Source organism: Panthera onca, chromosome A2, assembly GCF_046562875.1.
Source record: "Panthera onca isolate mPanOnc1 chromosome A2, mPanOnc1 haplotype 2, whole genome shotgun sequence".
NCBI classification, from domain to species: domain Eukaryota; kingdom Metazoa; phylum Chordata; class Mammalia; order Carnivora; family Felidae; genus Panthera; species Panthera onca.
The window spans coordinates 74,467,274-74,488,315 of record NC_138340.1 but is presented as its reverse complement, the minus strand read 5'-3'; the positions used below and the strand labels follow the sequence as shown (position 1 = coordinate 74,488,315).

The window sequence follows — 21,042 nt, the reverse complement described above, 5'->3', positions numbered from 1 at the left end:
CTACCTGACAACAGGTGGTATGACCTAGTGCTGGGCACACAGCGGGCCCCCGAAACGATTTGCAGAGTGTGCGAGTGAGTGAGCGAGTGGATATGTAAGGGATCAGTTTGTGCATGAAGCAAATCCATGAATAAAACAACACCCTTAATTTTGAAGCCATTCAGAGTAAAGCAGAAATGTTCAATTGCCTGGCTTTTCCAGACAAAGTTGAAGAGCTTTTATCCCTTTGCTAGAATCATCTACAGTTACCCCCCATACTCCACTCTTTTTGACAGTGAATGTGGCCAATATGTCTGTATTATCTCTTCATACAAATATACTTTCAATATGTAAAATATTAATATTTGTATGAACACCCAAACTCATTTACTCAAAGCCTTTGAGTATATACTAACCATAAGTGATAAATTTCCAAGGAATGGTCATGAACTAAAGTGGCAAGTTCAATGTCCATTTCCAAAAGAATCTCTCCAAATTTCACTTCCCTTGCCTAAGGAAAATGGCATCTAGTGCTGAAGAGTCTTTTTATTTGGGCTTTTCTGGGAGAACCTTTTCTGTATCACTGGGTTTTTCTTTCCAGTCATAGATAAAGCCAGTCCACTTTTGATTCCACATCATGCTCAATCAAACCTTGAGCTAATATCTTGCAAAATTGACTCTCTCCTCTTTTGTCTTCCTCATGCCTCCTTCTAGTTAAGTAAACGTAGAGTGGTAGAGGAAAAACAACACCATGGAGAAATAAAGAACTCCCAAAGAATCCAGAGCTTACCTATATCTATCATTTAGTAGAGTAGAATAAATCTATCATGCAGATACAATTTGAAAACTTGGGTTGAAGGTGGACACCTATACTAAGTTCGAGAAAAGGATTCATTTCCTGGACACTGAGCCCTGCCCACCAGTCACTGCAGGAATAATCCATACTGGCAATTCCAATGACTCCACTTAGTTCTTATCTCAACATACGATCATCTTGTGCACGTTTAATTTAGTCTTTTGATTATACTCTGGATCAAAATTAGTATTCTGTCAATGTTTCCTAATGCTTGAGTGGGAACCCAAATAAAAGAGAAATAGAAAATGTCACATTTAGAGGTGCCTAGGTGACTCAGTTGGTTAAGCATCCACCTTTGGCTCAGGTCATGATCTCACGGTCTGTGGGTTTGAGCCCCGCGTCGGGCTCTGTGCTGACAGCTCAGAGCCCAGAGCCTGCTTCCGATTCTGTGTCTCCCCTTCACTGTCCCTCCCCTGCTCACACTCTGTGTGTGTCTCTCTCTGTCTCAAAAATAAATAAACTTACAAAAAATTGTAATGCCACATTTACAGTAAAATATGCAAGAACAGGTATTACAATGCATCTTAAAATGAAAAATTCACAACAACAACAACAAAAAACCCCACCACACCTGCATTCAGAGTATGGAGTGTGCCAGATTCAGTTGTAGTGTTACTATAATAGGAACTGTCAACAGTTCAGAACGTGGCTGCGGCTGCTAACTTCGTTTTGCCAAAGGACTCAAGAAGGATTCAGGTCCAATAAGAATGATCATTGTATCAACTGAGTTGACTCTTACCTGGGAGACCTGTCAGCTCTCTGAGATGTGGAGTCTTCCACAATGTTTGCTGCTACTGGGCCGCATAACCAGGGTTCCAGCCGTGCTCTATAAGCAAATCATTCCTATAAGACATCTTTGGAATTGACATGATTTTTCCTGTCTTAGATCATTAGGATCGAGTGGGATCCTTTTCCCCCCTGCCTTATCATTTGGAATTGGAAAACAAAGGCCTAGCCATTAGATTTCTTCTGTCTTCACAATTAAAGACAGTGTTTGAGAGTGGGCTTGGGAGTTTGGGGTAGGCTTGTGCTAATTAAAGAGAAGAGAACAAATGGAGACCCATAATGCACATCTTTATCGTACCTTATAAATACCGCTGATCGCTGATGAGAATAATCTTGCTAAGATACTGCCAAAAGACTATGTCAAAACTCCTCCTGACTCTTCTGACCTTCCCTTGTGTTTGGTATATTACTGTTTTCTCCTTTGGTGGGCACTGGATTTCCCTGCGGTTGTTTTTAGGTTTTCAAAAGCTTCAGTAGAATTTCAGCAGCAAAGGCCTGGCAATAGTTTCCGTTTTCAAGTGGGTGGAAACTTCCACACTTAATGTTACACCTAGAGGCAACTACCTCCCCGAACTAAACTGAATTCATAGTTTATGGGAAAGTGTCTATTCTGCTCACAATTTTAAATCCTCCCGTGAGTAGCTTGATAAATCCTCTCTTCTCTCCCAAATCTCTTTCTTGCCTTCATTTCTCCTTTCCCTTCCAAGCATTCTTAGTTAACAAAGTCCTGTGTCCCCTAATTATTCACCCTTAATGGTTAAGGTAAAGGCAGTTCGTATCTTTACCTGTTTTTAAAATTATAGATAGGAATGGCTTAGAAAATACTCGCTAGTAGTCATGATTAAGTCGTGTTTATTTTTTTTTAAGTTTATTTTGAGAGAGATAAGGAGAGAGAGCACGTGCATATGCACAAGTGGGGGAGGGGCAGAGAAAGTGGGAAAGAGAGAGAGAGAGAGAGAGAGAGAGAGAGAGAGAGAGAATCCCAAGCAGGCTCTGCACTGTCATCGCAGAGCCTGACGTGGGGCTTGAACTCACAAACCATAAGATCATGACCTGAGCCAAAGTCAATGCTCAACCAACTGAGCCACCCGGCCGTCCCAGGTCATGTTCAATTTATACAAAACCACTTAACCATAGGCCCTAAATGCTAAAACTGGAAGAAAACCAAAGAGACAGTACATTCTTCTCACACGTGCCCCTCACACATTCAGGGCTGAGATAGCCTGAAAGGGTGGGAGAGCAGGATCTCTTCGTCACATGATTGACGGTATCCACCCCCTTCCCACAAAGTTGGGGAAAGAGGACAGAACGATATAAGCATCAGAGCCTCTCACTGTCTCTGTCAACCTTCTCGGTGGCCACAGGCCATCCCGTCCCCTTGGATTTACATGCAGGCTCTTGCCCCACTACTTCTCTTAGGCACTCAGGGAAACGCAGTCTTCTACGGTGACTGTAATCTGGTCCCTCTGTCTTTCCCTGTTGGAATGATTCTCCTCTCTTCAGCTGGCTCTGTTCCTGACAGGCTGAGGTGGGAAGCAGACAGATGGACATAAAAATGGCCTTTTTTTAAGTGAACTGTCGTGAGAAGGCCTCTGCTCTCTGGGCCAACAGATGGCTCAAGCCAGCAGTCTCGTGAGGTCTTCTGAGGCCCAGCTGGAACCTTCCAAGGGCACACGGCTATAGGCAATGTGTTTTCCTCCAGCTGCACACTCCCCTGTCAGGGATTAGTTTTCTCCAGTCCACTCTTCGAGGCTATCTCTGTGATGCTGTCCCAGTACATGTTCCCCAGGGGGTCCTGCAGGACAGGATTTTAAATGGCTCAGACCGGTGATAATGGGTCCAGGGAAACACTCACACATCTTTGCCTGCTCTCGGTGGGAGGATAGCAAGTGCCAATGCAGCACAGCCCTCTCTCTCTGTAGCTCTCTCTGTGTTTCTCTCTGTCTCTGTCTCTCTCTCATCGCTCTCCTTTCTCTTCCTTCCTCTTCCTCACTCTTCTGTCTTTTTCTCTCTTCCCTCCTCTGCTCCAAAGACACAGCCTCTCACCTTTAGAATCCTCAGGTGTATGTTCCCCAAACCTGAGGGGACAATATTTACTCAGCCACCTTTGTTAACCTGGAGGTGAGAAGAAACTCCCCATGCCCCATGCCCGGGAGTGAGGAAGACACGCAGGATTTCCAAACTTTTCTGCGTCTGTCCTCTGAGATCTGGAACTGTCTGGCTGGTTTTCAGCATACTAGTCTGGTCCCTCCTTGAGAATGCAACATCTACTGAACGTTGGTGCTTCTATGGAAACTTCCAACTTAGCATTCTATTAAACTACTGTCTTCTGTTCCTCATGATAAACTGCTTTCATGGTGAAATCAATATGCAGAAAAATACAAAGGAGCTTACACAAATTAGTGCAAATGCCAGGAGTTACCACACAGGCACGTAAGCAAAATCAAGTTGTGAATGAACATTTATCGAACACCTATTTGGTCAGTCAAGTAGTATATGGTGATTTGTGTACATTACCCTATTTAGTCCTCATAATACCCTCACAAAGTGGACATTATTATTCTCATTTAACAGATGACTATCCTGAGGTTCTAGGAGGTGAAGTAATTTACCAACAATATCCCGCTGGTTAGTGGCAAAGCCTGGGCTTGAACCTGGCCAGTGGGGAATTTTATTCCTCTCTATGCATATCCTAAATTCTATTAAGGAGAATCACCTTCAATGGCTATTAAGATTTTAGAGGAGAGGATTGTTTTTATTGCTGTCATTGCTATCTTTGCAGTATCAGGTTTCATGCAAATTATCCTTCTCTTAATGTGACTGAATGATCCTGACACCTCAAATTCTTCACTCTTGTCTGAGTGTGTTTCCAAAGTTGAAAACCAATAGTAGAGCATCCAGGAGGGATCCTAATCCTAACTGACAGTGGGAAACAGTGGGTAGGTAGGTCTTCCCAGGGGTGGAGCACCTCTCAATACCCATAACACAAGTGTCCAAATGTACACCTTAAATTCTTTTTCAGAGTTGTTCATTAAAGAACTACGTGTCAGCCATTTTTTTTTCACATCGGTCTAAGATAATTTGTCTCACATCCTGGACTTCAACGATGCCACTTTGAGACACATTGCCATTCCCTATGCCCATACCCAAGCCAGACATTGTTAATCACTGGTGATGCTGTTTTTTTCCTGAACCTTAGAACCTTCAGAGTTCGAGGAAGCCATGGCCAACTGATTGGTGTTGCCTGCAAGATTAAATCCAATTGTCTTTGGTTGAAGTGTCTTCCTCTACTGAAGCTCATCGGCTTCCCTTCATGCCTTTCTCATTCTCTGGTTCAGGTTCTCTGCTAAAGCTCCTCTCAACATCCACACCTCTCTTTTTCCCCATCTTGGACAGAACCAAATGCCGGGAGGCATGAGTTTGCATCTTGGAAAAATCAATTTTGTTTGGGGAATCATTGTATTCTCCTACTTGTCCTGGAATTAGCATCCTAACCAGAGCTGCCAGAATAATTCTAAGTGGGTTTAACCTTACAACAGGAGCACAGTGAGACTAAACTCAATGTGTTGTATAAAGACAAAACCATCCCTTAAAGAAAGAGACAGAATGGCTGTTGCCAGGCCAGAAAGAAGGGGAAGATGATGGGCTGTTTCCGTCCTGGGGATCGCTCACACCAGCTCCCTCGCTCTCCGGTGCTCTTTGTTCAATGCTGGTGTTAACAAAAGCCTCTTGACCAAAAAGTGCTGAGGTTACACAAATATTTGGCAAAGGATTGTCTCTGCTGATGGATTGGAGATGCTGAGAAAGTCACCGATTTACAACGTTGACGGATTTCCTCTTCTTAAAGATATGAGCAACAAAATTACTTGTCAATTTGACATCTGCAAACACATTCTCCGTCGCAGAGTTTAACAGCGTGTCATAGACAATTACGACATGTGGCCCATCAGACGACTTGTCTGGGTGCCCGGGGCTTCTGTGATTCCACCCTCAGCTGCTGCTGATGACACTACATGCGGGCAGCGAATAAATTCAGGGCATGTTACCCTCCATCAGTTCAAATCCATCCCTACTGAGTACCTCAGCCAACCTGAAGTCCATAAGGGCACGGTAATGTAACGTGGTGACCCTGAATTGCTGAGATTTGCTACAGTCCCAAGATCATCTTTATGATGGCTAAAGTCAGAATTGTGGCTGAATTAACAACAGTCACTGTTGTGTGTAAGCCACCCCAATTTTTACGGAAACAGGGATACACGTGCTGTTTTACACCAGTGGCCATCTTAACGATATTTTTTAGGTGGTCTTGTGACACAGGCTTTATTCTCAGTTTTGGTTTATGCTCCCAACTCCTCTAAGGAGAAAGCCAAGGGGACATGAGCAGCAACCACCAAATAAGTCCCCTGTCAGAGAGGGCAGAACTCCTTTAGGTCGAAACTTATCATTCCAGTACCAGTAAGGGCCTCGGCCTGGTTAGAGCATTCATCAGAGATGAGTCATTACTGTGAGAGCAGGGGCAAAGACATCGGGGATCATCGCAAACGATGCCTGAGCTGTTTGCTGTGGGATTGATGGGGCCATAACTTCACTCACAAATTTCTAATGTTGCAACCTAGGCATAAAGTAGGCCATGCTTTTTGAATTGAGGTGGAAGTCCACGAATCCAGCCACCCCCACGTCAAGGATTCATGGGGGCATTTTGCGTCGCACTTGGACACCTACGATAGCAGCGTAGCAACTGATCTGTGGTCCATAGTCTCTCGCCACTTCAGTCCATTCTCTCCACACCTTTGTGTTCCTCCCCACCCCTCGAAAACCATCACTGAAGCCCCTGACCCAGGAATTGGACCCTTCCCTGGCAACCTGTCCCTGCTCCACTGTTTCAACCCTCTTGCTTGAAAACTAGTCAATGCCTCATCCCCCATGTTTCTCACCTCCAGCTGGTCTCTTGTTTGGAGTAGGTTCTCCACTTTGCCAAATCCCACCCAACCCTCAAGACTCTGCCCCACCCCCATTTCTTCCATCATGTCTTCCTGACCACTCTCATCGTTTTTCCTCTGATATCACTCATTCATTCCTAATAGTTCTTTGAGCACCCACCAGAGGGATATATAGAGTCTTTTTTTTAATATTTTTTTATGTTTATTTTTATTTTTGAGAGAGAGAGAGACAGAGACAGAGACAGAGCGTGAGTAGGGGAGGGGCAGAGAGACAGAGGGAGACATAGAATCCGAAGCAGGTTCCAGGCTCCGAGCTGTCAGCGCAGAGCCCGATGCGGGGCTTGAACTCACGAACCGTGAGATCAATGACCTAAGCCAAAGTCAGATGCTTAATGGACTGAGCCACCCAGGTGCCCCAAGAGATTCTTTTTTTTCTTACTTTATTGATTTATTTTGAGAGAGAGAGAGAGAGAGAGAGAGCGCTCAGGGAGGGACAGACAAAGAGGGAAACAGAGAATCCCAAGCAGGCTCCACGCTGTCAGCGCAGAGCCCAACCCACGGCTTGAACTCACGAACAGTGAGATTATGACCTAAGCCAAAATCAAGAGTCAGATGCTTCACCGACTGAGCCACCCAGGTGCCCCCTGGATACAGAGATTCTTATTGGATAGTCCCTGCCACTTTGTGGCACATATCATTTCTCTGTCGAATTGTTAGAATCTTGGCATGTGATGTACCTGTCTTCTTGCTTCCTCCTCTGCCCCCAACTGTATCTTCTTGGTGTCCTCCATGGTGTATGACACCACACTCTAGGTAGAGAAGGGTCCACACCTGTTAGTTTGTGCCACCAGAGTCTTCAGCATCTGCTAGGAGAGCTGGAAGTTCTCTTGTGCAATTGATGCCTTGCTCAGGAGTCGCAGCCTGCTGGCCTCGTTGGCTCAGTGACACATCCTTCCATCAGGAAATCCTTAGCACTGGGAGCCAGAAGCTCAAACTCGAAAGGCTGGTCTTAGGGCCTCGCATGTCTCAGAAGCATCCTCTCTCTCTTTGCCCTCGAGTCAGAGCTCCCCTAACACCAAACATCAGTTTTAATTTCTGGATTCACTTGGCATACATGCAGATATGGATATTTCCCTTGACTAGCAAAAGGCCCTTAATTTAAAGTACAATTTCTACAAGTAAAACCGCCAGTTTTGGGCAAGGGCCAAAAGCCTCACACCATGGCTGCTTAGGCGTCTCTGGCTTCCTTATGGAGATCTCTCTGGAGTCAGGATCCCAGGTGGCATCTGGGTGAGATCTGTGGAAACGCCGAGAGGAATCGGAGCCAACCCAAGCAGAATAGGCACGTCTGGGAATTTTTAGACGACACAGTGTGTGATCCTCTCTACCCACCATGAATGGGAGATAGTTAAAATCAGCATGTGGTAGTGCACTGGGGAATATTAGAAAACTCGCCATGACGGGGCACCTGGGTGGCTCAGTTGGTTAAGCGTCTGACTCTTGATTTCGGCCCAGGTCATGATCTCACGGTTAGTGGGTTGGAGCCCCTCAGAGGGCTCTGTGCTGACAGTGTGGTGCCTGCTTGGGATTCTCTCTCTCCCCCTCCCCTGCTCATATGCTCTCTCTCTCTCTTTTTCAAAATAAATAAACTTAGGGAAAAACTCCCACAATGCACTGCCAAGTTTTTGACATGCTGAGATGGTCGCCCCAGCGCCCCTGCAAGGGGAACAAAAACGAGAAACCCATGGCTTCACAGAACGCTGCCCACCCCCGCCCCCCACCTGGCAGCCAAACCCTCCTTATTAAAGGTCCTCGCAGTCATGCAGTTCCAGATCCCTCTGGCTCGGCCACTAGTGTGCCCTACCCTCAGCAAGTGATGCTGGGGCTCACGAGAGAGAGGAGCCGGTGGGGAGGAGACGCCAGTGACACCATGTTTTAGTAATGTCGAACACGGTATTGGGAGCGAGGCTGCACTCAGGGGAAAGGCTGGGGGAGTCGTTTGCATTCGCCTTTCTTCTTTCCACCAGGAAAGCAGGCAAAGCGGCTCATTACCGCGAGGCGAGCACAGACTGGTGTCAATCTTCTCGGGGCACAATGCCTCCCAGCCTCTGTGTGCTCTGCAGCTGTCAGGTGCCGCGCCTCGCTCCCAAGCCTTCTCCCGGCTTAGATGCACACTGGCTCCTCAACACGGTGACATCCTGCCTAAAATAGAGCCCTGCCCCCTGAATGGAAGCATCCGGCTTCCACAGGCCTTCCAGCGAGGCCGATCCCGTGGGGTGGGGCTTCTCAGGCCTAAGACACGGGGAAGTCAGAGGGGACAGGTGAGCGCAGGTGCGGGACAGGGGGCCCGTGGGGTCAGAGGAACAGCCTGTGAATTCTGAGCTGCTCAGTGCAAGACCACTCATCAAGAAGGCACTCATGTGCTCTAAAGGACTGATGCGGACCTGACCTTGCAGCACTGATAGGGCACGTTCAGGGCCATGCTGCGGGCAGGACGTTGCAGGTGCTGCGCTCCGTGAGACTCTGGAGCGGCAGGCTCCCCAGGGACCTGCGCACCTCTCTCGCTCTCCAAGTACCTACTGGATCTTCACTGGTAGTAAGACAACTGCCACCGATACTTAGGATTCACACAGCAGCTCCGGTGGTGCTGCCCCACAGGGGCTTTGGCGGTGGGAACAACGGCCAGTGGGGAGGGGCAGTTTCTCCGTCATCATCTCTGTCACTGAACGGTGCGGGCTTGAGGCTCTTCCGGGGTCCTCGCTGCATCCGGGATCCCGAAGGTAGCTGAGTCTAGACACCATTCATTCCGAAGACATTTACTAAGAACCTATGTCCGAAGCCCTCTTGGAGTACAGTGTGGGCAGGAAACAGAATCATTTATAAACTCAGACCACAGGCAGCCTATTGCCTGGAGGAAAATTGCAAACGGTACACAGTGCCCTCCCTGACAAGCGGGTCCCCTCCCGTGTCCTCCATGTGGTGGGCGCCAGGTGACATAATGGAAGACCAAGCATCCGGGGGTCAGCCGGACCTGGACTCCAGCTCTGTCACTTACAAACTCTTCCATCAGGTGACAGGTAGCCTCCGTGGTCTTATCCACTTAAAGGGGGCGGGACTGATGCCCACTTCATAGCTGTTGTAAGAATGTGGAATGAATGAAACCATATACATGAGAGCACTTCCTGGGACAGTATTATTAATATGTCCTGGTGGCCCCCAGGCCACGTTACCACAGTTCACATCTGGGAGGAGACCCTGCAAGGTGACTCAAAAGATCCTGTGCTGTGCAGGAGGAAGCATCCAACCACCGGTTCCGTGACTCCCCCAGGAGAGTCCATAAGCTGGGGAAACATCGATCATATTTTCGTTTTGCAAGGATTAAATTTGTCCCTAGCAACACACAACTGTGATCTACGTTTCCAGGCCTCAGAGACGCGCTGCACATTTGCTGCCCTGCCCGCTGCTCCCTTTGTCCTTAGCACAGTGACTGGGTCCAGCCGGGCCCCTCCTGCTGGACACTCCACACCATCCCTTCACTGAAGCCAGAAGCTACCAGATGCAACAAGAAACCTCTGCCACCGGCCACCGGAGCCTTGAAACTCTAACCCTGAGGACCCAGTGTCAAACCCATTGTTTCAAATGCACGTTTTCAAAATTTCTGTCCTCAGTTGTCATGTCAACTCTATTTTAAGAGTTTCAAACATTTGTTTATGATTCCAGTTCTCTCAAGCCTTCAGAAAGCTGAGGCTCTTGGACTGAGCTGGTAGGCGGCACAGCTGGCAATGGAATCCTGTCTCCCTGACCCCAGAACCTAGGCTCTTGACCATCATGAGCACCAGGATGCCGACGCCCCAGTTCCGGTTGGGATGTCAGGGACTTTGAGCGAGGAGCAGGGTGTTGGTAGAATAGAGGAGAGTGAGGCAGAGGAAAGGGTGTGTGTTTGAGGTGCTCCTGTGGGTTAGGGAATGTGGCTCCCCAGTCAGACGAGGGCCTTGGTTGCCATGAGATGTCCATCTTCTATCTGGTTCTAAGACAAAGTAGACATCTTGCTGCCCCTGGCAGAAATCCCAGGTTTATGCCCTCACTGCAGCTTGATTTTACTTTTAATAAGATGCTTCCCCCTCCCTTCTCATGCACTTCACTCGTGTGCTCATCCCTCCCGCAGACGCTCATGCCCTGCACTGGCTTCCCTACCCACATCTCCAGATGTGTTCACAGTCTCTGAATTTGCTCTCAGGAGCCACCTGCAGAAAGCAGGGCGTGAATCGTCTTCGGTTGCATGCGCAGACTCAGGGCAGAGCCCAGCGCCTCACCTTTGGGCCTGTCTCTTGCAGATTATTGGGACCATACCTCTGATGCCGAACCCGGGGCCATCGAGCCAAGCAGCGAGTGGCACTCAAGGCCTGCAAGTGCAGCCCATCACCCCCCAGCTCCTGACCAACGCCCAGGGCCAGATCATTGCCACGGTCATCGGGAACCAGATCCTGCCAGTGATCAACACCCAGGGCATCACGCTCTCACCCATCAAGCCCGGCCAGCAGGTAACCGCTCCACATCTCCTTCCCACTCATCTTCTGTTTGGTCTCAGTCAATGGAAGAGTCATTTTTAAATCACAAAATATGGAATCCCTGATCCTGCCATCTCAATGATTTTAAAAGGCAAGGCGCTCTTTTTTCATCCTTAGTGAATATGGGTAAGGACTAAGTAGCTCTCTAATCTGAAAATACAAATCTGTTAAATTATAAACAGAGACAGTGGCCTAAAATTCAATAGGGATGTGTTCTTGCTTGGACATTTGTGATACGTAATTTTCAGTTTTTAAAAGGGGTCAAGAAGGAGCCAAGACCATTTATGTCCTAACTGTAAATGAAAAAAAAAAATCACTCCATCGTGCACTAAAGCAGAGAACGTCCTGTAACAGGACAGGTGTGTACAATACACAGAAGTGGGAGTGACACACAGCTTTGTCCAAAGAGTTTTGAGTTCTCACAGAGAAAATGGTTTGGGGAGTGACTATCGATGGACAAAGACGGAGTAGGAGTTACCCAGGTAAATAATGGGATCACAACATTCCAGGCCACGGGAACAGCAGGCCCAAAGGCAGGGAAAGATGAAGGAGGATAGAGGTTGGGAGACAGAAGAAAGGCTCATGTGATTGGAGCACAGGGGCAGGCTGAGGGCAGTCATGGAAAGGGCTCCATGATCAAGCTGAAGAGGATGGCCTTTGTCTCTGTGTGATCTTGAACACATCACGCACCGTCGTTGTGCCCCCCGTTTCCTCATCTGTAAAATGGACATAACCGGTACCTATCTCACAGAGCATTTTGTGAGGACTAAATGAATCAACATAGTGGTTAGTGCCTGGCCCACCATGAGCACTTACATAGTCACGAGGATGGTGATGATCATTTACCCTGCAGCCCCGGGAATCTGTCCAAGGTATTTAAAGAGAGGAATGATATGCTCAGCTTTATTTTTCAAGAAGACAACTCTGGTAGCAGATGGAGGTTGAGCTGTAGTGATGAAACGTCTATTGCAAACAAGCCACTTAGGAGGCGACAGCAAAACACAAAGAAGAATTTATGAAAGCACGTACTGGTAGCTGAAATAAGGGTCTGGATTATAGTAGCGCCCGGGACAGCATCTGAGAGTCACGAGTGCATACATTGTAGCTGAAAACAAATCCAACATCCAGAGAAACCATGACAAGAGAAGGAAGATAAGGAGAGCATGAGGGGCAAGAGAAGAAAGAAAGACAAAGCAAAGGAGTCACTTTGGGAGACATCAGCTTTTAAGGTAGGGAAGATGGAGGGAGAGGTAGAAAAGGTGGCTGAAAAAGCAGGAGAGGAATCCGAGCGTAACAATCTAGCATCCAAGAGCGTTTAAAAAGTAGGCAGTGGTCGCAGTGTCGAATGCTACAGGGATGAAATCAGGCAAAGCAACGGAGATACCTTAATCCCTCTGTATCTTTGTTGTACCATTTTAAAGTCTGAATCCACTCTATTTGAAACATTTTGAAACAAGCAGCTGGGGGAGTGAAGAAGCACAAGTTGGGCAAGGCTAAGATCCAGATGTGCAGTTGGAGGATGCGCTAACAAAAGAAAGGTGGTGGGAGGGGAAGACGAATACTCCCAGTGGGTGCAAGACTGAGTAGATGGCCTTGGGAGTTGTTGGAAAACCGTACAATGCAAAGCATCTAGCAAGGAAATAAAATTCAAAGGAAAAAGGAAGGAGAAAGCACTGATAAATTCTTCATCATTCATCTGCAACAAAGTAAAAGTCTCTCTCCAGAGACCTCGGCCATTTGGCTTCTGATCCAACCACAGGTACATCCCGTTCTTGGTGGCACTCAAAGGTTATGCTTGGAAAATCCATTTGCTTGTTCAATAAAGATTTTTAAAAATCTGTTGATATATATAGTTATGGACCACCTGCTATTTGTCAGGCACCGTACCTGGAAGCTGGGCTGGTCGACATGACAGATAACATGAGCCTTTCCTTCATGGAGTTCATGATCTAGCGAGGAAGATGGACATTCATCAAAGACTCGCACAAATATGTACCTAAGATCCACAGTAAGTGCCATGAGAGAGTAGCAAGGGGATCTATGAGCGTGTCTGGCAAGGAGACCTCGTCCACTGAGGGGCAAACGCCAGGAAAAACCAAGCCAGGTGTGAACTCACTTCCCAGAGACAGAGACTCTGGTCTCATGCCCTTTGGTTCTGCCTCCAAATCTAAATCACTGCTGGGCGGAAGTGGGGGCAAGTTTCCCAACCCCCCCTTTTTCCTCAGCTTAACCACAGGCACTGGTACAGTCCCTGCCAAATATATCACTGAGAACTTCCTTCCCTTCTCCCCACTCCCGAGATCTCTCAGCTAGTTTATTTATTTTACGTAACATCTACAAGGTGCCATTGGATCCTCTACCTTCTACATAGGTCCCCAGATAAGCCAAGAGCCTCTACATTTTATTGGCTTTTTAAGACCTATTTCTATCTGTTCAAAACTATGCTAAAGTTATCTCTAGGGGGAGAAAGGAGATTGGCCTCTTTTCATACAATCTGCTAACAACTATTCCTGTCAGCAAAGCCAAGTTGTAAATTGCCACGAAGGTGATGAATTAATTATAAATCATTAACATTTAATACAAAGTAGCTCTCATCCTCACCTTGGATGTCAGAGGAGCGTGTTTCAGTGATAGACTCTACCAGTTACATACAATTGCAGCCCTAGATTTGAGGCAATGCAGTTTTAATCCAGGAGAAGGACATAGCCAAGAAATGGCAAATGATGGCGCCATTCCTCCACTCCTTGCCCAAAGTAAATGTCATTGATCCCTTGCCACAGTCCCTCTCATGAGCACAGATGCACCTCAGGAACATTCTCACACCACACCTGTTGGTCCCTAGAACAAACTTCATTTTCGCTATGGGATCATCTTGTCCTCTGCTGGTCTAACCACCATGACCATCTTCTTCACTGTAGAATTGGAGACCTAGCCATTGGGAAGAAACAGCCAGGCCCTTGTGTGTGGAGGGGATGCCTTGCAAATCCAATTTGTATCAGTTACAACCAACATCCCAGAGATCCGGACTGTCCTCGACGTACATACACATGCCTCCCTCATGTATGTGCATATGGAGAGAACACATGAGCACAGCTGGAAAAGAGTGACATCCGAACCGTCCGGAATCTCCCCAAGTCACCGCAGGCACTCCCTGGGCAAGTGCCAGTGGTCTAGTCTAATCCCAGAAAGATCAAGGGAACCAATGGTGAACCTGGTCAGAAATATCAGGAAATGGTAGAAATAAATGCAGGACTACTACTCTTTCTTCTTGGCATCAGCTCTGAAACAATTTGAAACACCTTGGAGCATATAGTAAAGTTAACAAGTTGGGTGAATTGACAGGAGGTGCACTAGTCTGAGTCCTGGATGTAAAAGCTGGGATTCTGAGGATAGCAGATCATAAAATGCCCAAGAGTCCAAAAGTAAAAAGCTCAGAGCTGGAGGTATAAGGATAGTGGTCTTCAATTTTTTCTTTAAATATAACCCTTTACATTGAAGAAATATAATACAGACAACCACTAAAAAATAAAGGATTTCTATCATACAGTAGAGAAGTTTCTCAATTTATTTTTTCATGTGATTTATGACAAATGCTTGATCTCACAAGAGCATGGTTCCAACAGTAAAATACGCCATAAATTACAGGAACAGAAAGTTCCCTGACTCAACACTCAGAAGGGAGTTCACTTCAGTGGAGTGAAGCACACGGCCCTTGGACCAGACAACCTGGGGTGATCTGTTTTAATTTAATAAAAATAATTGCATCTTCAATTTCATTTTAACATCTGCCTACCATTAACTAAAGGAACCTGAAGATCTAAGAGTCGCCCATCAACTGCTCCTGATCATGCTTTATTCCAATGATAAAAGATTGAGATCCTGCAAAGTGACCATCTGAAATGCAAACAAAATATTTTTTAAAAATATACCAAGATTCGACAGCCCTACATATAACCTTCACAGAATCACATCAGAGATTCTTGGGGAGCAGTTCAAGAAAATAAAATTCAGAAAAAGACTAGATAAAAGAAGAGACAGAAAGATGGAAGTATGTTTCTGTGCATAAAAAAAAAAAAAAGAAACTACTTAATACAAATATTTGGTGGAGCTTGAAAGTAACCTTTTGTTCCCTCCATGGGACCCTGCAGCGCTGGTGAATTATGGTAAACTCTCCCACCAAAGGGAGAGTGTCCCAGATCCCCCAGGTTGCCCTTCCTACCCTGTGACCGTGAACTCATAACTTCTCCATAAGCAGCACAGACGTCATTTTTGTGTATATTTATTCTTCCCTTGACTAAATTCCAGCAGAAGGTAGTGGGAGACATTTGAAAGAAAAAAACAATGTTGCAATTTGGAAAATCAAAGCAGGGAAATTTTCCAGAAATTAAATGCCATAGCTATAATGCTTGGAGACTGCCATCTATGAAAACACTCAATTTCTCCTCAAAAAGTAATCTTGGTGTTAACAGGAAACCAAAAGAAAGTAATTCATTTAAATTGACTCCCTGAGGCGCTTGGGTGGCGCAGTTGGTTAAGCATCCGACTTCAGCTCAGGTCATGATCTCTCAGTTCGAGGGTTCGAGTCCCACGTCGGGCTCTGTGTTGACAGCTCAGAACCTGGAGCCTGCTTTGGATTCTGTGTCTCCCTCTCTCTACACCCCTTCCCTACTCATGCTCTGTCTCTCTCTCAAAAATAAATAAACATAAAAAAATTTGTTAATAAAAATAAAATAAATTGACTCTCCAGAATGCCATCTGATTATCCAAATCCATCCATTTTTTTTTTTCCCAAGTAAATACAACATGTACTCCCTTACCTGTTTTTGAAAATCAACCACTCTTCCTAGCCCCTGCCTGAATCCGTGGTTCCCAATTTTTTTTTTTCTTGGAACCACCCAGAATGAGACATAAATGAGGCATTTCCACCTACCAGGGTGGCGTTTTCCTAGATGGATGAAATGCGTATCAGTGACTCCAACACAAAACAGCCCTTTGACCTTCCAGCCACACAACTGGGCATCTCGTCCTTCTGGTCTCCCCTTGTCACTCCCTGTCAAGCCCAGCCAACAAGCTCTCTGCACATGCTGTGCCCTGGCCTGGAATGCCTTTCCCACCTTCTCCCTCTGGAGAGCTCCAGCCACCATCCCTCCATCCAGGATGCCTCCTTCTCAAAGCTTCCCTGCATTGTTCCCTCAGCTCTGCTTTCCCCCTGCTCTATTCATTTTCATCAGCTGTGCTGTTGTTAGGACTCTGTACCTGAAAGGCAGGAGCCAGAATGGCGGCCTCATTCCAGACTCTGCCCGTGGTGGGTGCTCAGTCAATTGTGTTAAGTTTAATTGCTGCCCAATTAATGGAGTTTTCCTCTCCAGCATCCCAGAGCCATGCTTCCAGAGTGGCCCAGCTCAGGCCCTTCTGTGCCTTTCCAATTCCGTGTGTTCTGTCAGTTTCCAGTATGTTCCATGTTAACGCCTCTAGGCAAGCTTGAGAAGAGCTTCCACACAGCACTGCCTTCTCTATTCATCTCTCTCCAGAATGTCAGCACCTTCCTCTGGCAGCACTCTCTCACCTTATTATCTCAACTACATCTAGTCCCTCATTTGCTGCCCTGCTCTGTCTCTGAAGAGCCCCGGTTGTGTGTCTCAGGCTTGTTTTAGGACCATGGTGGCCTTCCCTGCCTGTGTCTGGATGTCTCCCCTAAATCTTGCCCCCATCCTGCCCTCCACACCTCCTCCCAGCCTCACAGGGCCTGGTGTGAGGGACGCTGCTATCAGCCCTCTTTCTTGAGCCCACTGTACTCAACTCTCTTGCAGACAGGAAGTGTCTGAAGGAGTCTAATATCTGGGCTTCTTCCTGCTTAGGTTAAAGAGCTGTTTCAAGGTCACAGAGAGAACTAGAAGGAAAATCCAGAGAGTCTCCAGGACCCTACCAAAAGGATAGCTCCCTTTCTGCTTTTTTCAAACTTTCCAAAAGATAATTCAAATCTCCACTGAATGTCAGGTTTCAGGCCCTCAAAATGTTTCAAGTTAGCCTGACCTGATGTAAACCCTAAATCTTCGCACATCTAACACCGGAGCTCCTGTCCTACCCACAGTAGAGTGAGCTCCTCAGTAACACTCAGGCATACATTACGTCCTCCTCATTCTTGAAGGTTCTTACTAAATCTGGGCTCTGGCTTCTCTTCCCTGGACATAATAAATCCACTTCCTTTACCCTTTTTCGAAGAGAAGCTCCTTCCAAAACCTCGTGTGGTCCCCCAACCATCAGCATCACCTGGGAACTTGTTAGAAATGCAAATTCTTGAGCCCCATCCCAGACGGAATGCATCAGACACTCTGGGCGAGGGTGGGGGTGCATGATCTGTGTTTTAACAGCCCTTCCAGGTGATTCTGACAAAAGCTAAATCTTGAGACCCACTGACTTAATTTCTCTTCAAACTATTATAAGGTACACAGCACACACTTGGAAAAATGCCAACCAGCGCGGGGAGGGAGAATCATGAAGTCCCCCTACATGCTCTCGCTTCTGCCAGAACCCTTGGGGTTCTGTTCACGTTCTCATTGTACCACATGGGGATTTAGCCTGTGGTTCATTATGGCTCCCTCCCATTTGTAAAAGGCCAGACCTGCTCCATTTTGCCTTGGCGTAATTGGAGAGATTTTCTTTCCCCCAAGTTAATCTCTATTTAATCCCATTTGAATTTTACTGTTTATATGCATTCATTTTTCCAACTTGTCTAGCACATTCTACACTTCATTCCATTTTCCAAGACACTTGTCACCTCCACTTATTTTTATGGCAATTGTGGATTTAATTAGAAGGTGCTTTATTCCAGGAACTAAAACGTTATTGAGGATAGACTGTGCGACACATGGAAGCTATATGGGGACCAGTGGCACAGAAAACAAGAAAGTCTGGGAAGCGTGCTTATACTTGAATTTACTTTTGCTGAATACATTAAACACCCAGCAATTCCAACCAACACAAACAAACCCACAAAGGCCGCCTCTGAAAGGCAACAGGAATCCTGTTCTTTCCTGTGTGTCATTTCCTGTGCAAGATGGACGTTCCTTCCTCATTCCCCAGGTAATGCAAAGCCCCGGGCTAATATCAACTGCCCCCTTCCCTCTCCTTTTTTGTTGAGTCTGTGCTCTCAGCCTGTACGAGACTGCTTGGGCTGCCATAACAAAGGGCCACAGAGAGAGAGGGTGAAATTTATGGTCTCACGGCTCTGGAAGCTAGAAGCCCAAGGTCACTCCGTCAGCACAGATGCCTTCTCCTGAGGCCTCTCTCCTTGGCTTGCAGGTGTCCTTTAGCATCCTGTGTCCTCACATGGGCTTCCCTGTATACCAGTCTGTGTCCTAATCTCTTCTTTTAAGGACACCAGTCACACTGGATGAAGCCCCGCCCTACTGACCTCATTTTAAGTTAATTACCTCGTTGAAGAACTGATCTCCAATTATAGTCACATTCTGAGATACTGGAGGTTAGGACTTTAGCACATGAATTTGGGGTGGGACACATTTCAGCCCATAACACAGCCTACTTACATCTGACTTACATACAGCTCAATAAAAGGCAAGAAAGTGATTATTGGAACTTAGATGGAAATAAATTCCAGCCCCTTTAGGCAGTGAAGTGAGGGTAAAGTGAATATATAGAAAATATGGTCAGATGAACATGATACTGACTGAGTAAAGTAACTTTCGGGTAGTACAGATAAGCGGGACTGATCAGGCAAAGGACAGTCTGTAGGCAACTCCACTTGAGATGTGCCCCAAACTACACCAAAATCATCATGCTCTCGCCACCTATGACTACCATGTTTCCTTTAAAAATATGACATTTTAAATACTTCGGGACCTGTAGAAAAGAATCCTGAACTCAAAAAATACATTGTCATATTGAACAAAACAGATATGTTCAAAATGATAGATCACCGTCTACATTTGAGCTGATCAGCTCTCCCGGTGTGGTTCAGCTCTCCCGGTGTGGTTCACCGTGACCAATTTGAGCACATCTCATTTGCTTCCATGCCGCCCAGCTAGAGCTGCCTGCTGTCTCCCTGACTCATCACTGTCTGCAGTGGTAGACAGTAGGGTGGCCGCGTGCCTACAGGAAGGAGGGCTGGTGCGTGGGTCAGACTTCCTTGGCTTCAAAGCCCGCTTATACCTGCCGTATGACCCCAGGTAGGCCATGCGGCCTTTTTAAGTCTGTTGCTTCTTCTGTAATGACAACACCGATACCGAATGAAGAGGGCTAATGCCAAGATTTAAAAGTATATGCAAAGACACGTGAGAAGTATCCCATAAATGGTAGCCATATGGTATCCATATAGTCAGACTCTCAAGAGCAAGACAATAGAACCAAACACTGGCCTTCATGAAAGCTTCTTACGTTTCCCTTTCTCTCCAGGAAGGGAAAGGAATAGTTTTTCCTTCAGGCTTCTAGCTTGTCCCTAATTCCCTGCACTTTCTTTTGGGAAACTATTCCAATGTTTTTTTTAAACTATTCCAATTTTTATGGCCAGTCATGTTTGAGGCATTTATACACCTATTTCTTTTGCCAATTATGCGCTACAAGTAATGCATGATTTTCAGATTTAAGTCAGTGTCTGAAAAACAACATCATTAAATCTCATTAAATAACATTTTTCTAATGCTGCGTATGTAAAGTCCATTAAGGTTTTATATTGAATCCCAGAGTTGTTTCATGAAGTGGCTTAAATCTCTGCTTTCCCTTTTCTTATTTGATACATATAGTTTAACCACAATATTTCTAAAGATTAATGCATCAAAATCACTAAACTAAGAATATCACAGATAAGGTTATTTTTTGGTCACTTACCTGGAAGAATTACAATTTTAGGGATGGGAAGTAACAGAGGTGGTCCCTCTACCATCCTCTTTTTCTGAGGGAAGAAGTTGTAAAAGAGGGTCAATCTCTGGGCTCATTTTGGTATGTACAAAAGGCTATCCTATCTGGACTTACAGGTGATTCTAATTTTTTTTTAATGTGTATTTATTTTTGAGAGAGAGAGGGAGCAGGGGAGGGGCAGAGAGAGAGACACAGAATCTAAAGCAGGCTCCAGGCTCTGAGCTGTCAGCACAGAGCCCAACACGGGGCTCGAACCCATGAATGATGAGGTTGTGACCTGAGCCGAAGTTGGACGCTTAACCGACTGAGCCACCCAGGACCCCCATGGGCTTACAAGTGATTCTAGAATTAACAGATACATGTTTACACTGGCCACTGGAATGAGATATGTGGGTTCCATTAAAGACGCTACTGCTTATATAATCTTGATTCTTGACAAGTAAGAACTTTTCAGGATTTTTATTAGTTTTTCCATACTGTCTGGTTGAACTTTGGAGGGAAAACAGAACCCCGGTGTCTTTTAAAAGTGCTTATTTACTTTGGAAGAAATATATCTTTGTTAGATTCTTAGATATCTTAGATTCATCTCATTCTCTGTGTGGGCATAGAACGAGCTCTTAAAAGAACTATTTAATTTTCTTCCTGAATTTCTTCTCCTGCATAGCTTAATGCATAAGCCCTAGTCAAAAAAGGAGCTTTTTGACTCCTTCGTGAGATTGCAGCCCACTAATTTTTTTCTCTCTGAGTTGTGCCTGAGAAAGAAAAAAATTAATTGATTATTGTCTTACCCAGTTCCTTGATGGTGCTTTACCACACCCAGGGCCAATAAAATATTGATGGAATGGTAAAGACAGAAGACTATCTCATGATTCAGTGACTCAAAACTGTGAAAAGCTTTTGTCAAGTAACAATATTTGGAAGGACAACTCAATAAGTTAGAAGGGGTAGACTGACATGCAAATATCCATCACATTTTATTAAGCAAATTAAAAATAGATTTCATCTTTAATATGTGTCCCTACAGAATAAAAGTTACTGG

At 45.8% G+C, this 21,042-nt stretch overlaps 1 protein-coding gene across 8 annotated transcripts in view; it reads left to right on the top strand.

Annotated features, from left to right (window-relative positions):
• The window catches only part of POU6F2 (POU class 6 homeobox 2), a 493,870-nt gene that overhangs the window by 452,369 nt on the left and 20,459 nt on the right, over positions 1 to 21,042 (top strand). For all 8 annotated transcript variants that reach the window (XM_078442582.2, XM_081795022.1, XM_081795021.1 and 5 more), the window contains one exon: positions 10,896 to 11,102. In XM_078442582.2, the coding sequence (XP_078298708.2) occupies positions 10,896 to 11,102 (207 nt within the window). The remainder of the gene's footprint in view (positions 1 to 10,895; positions 11,103 to 21,042) is intronic.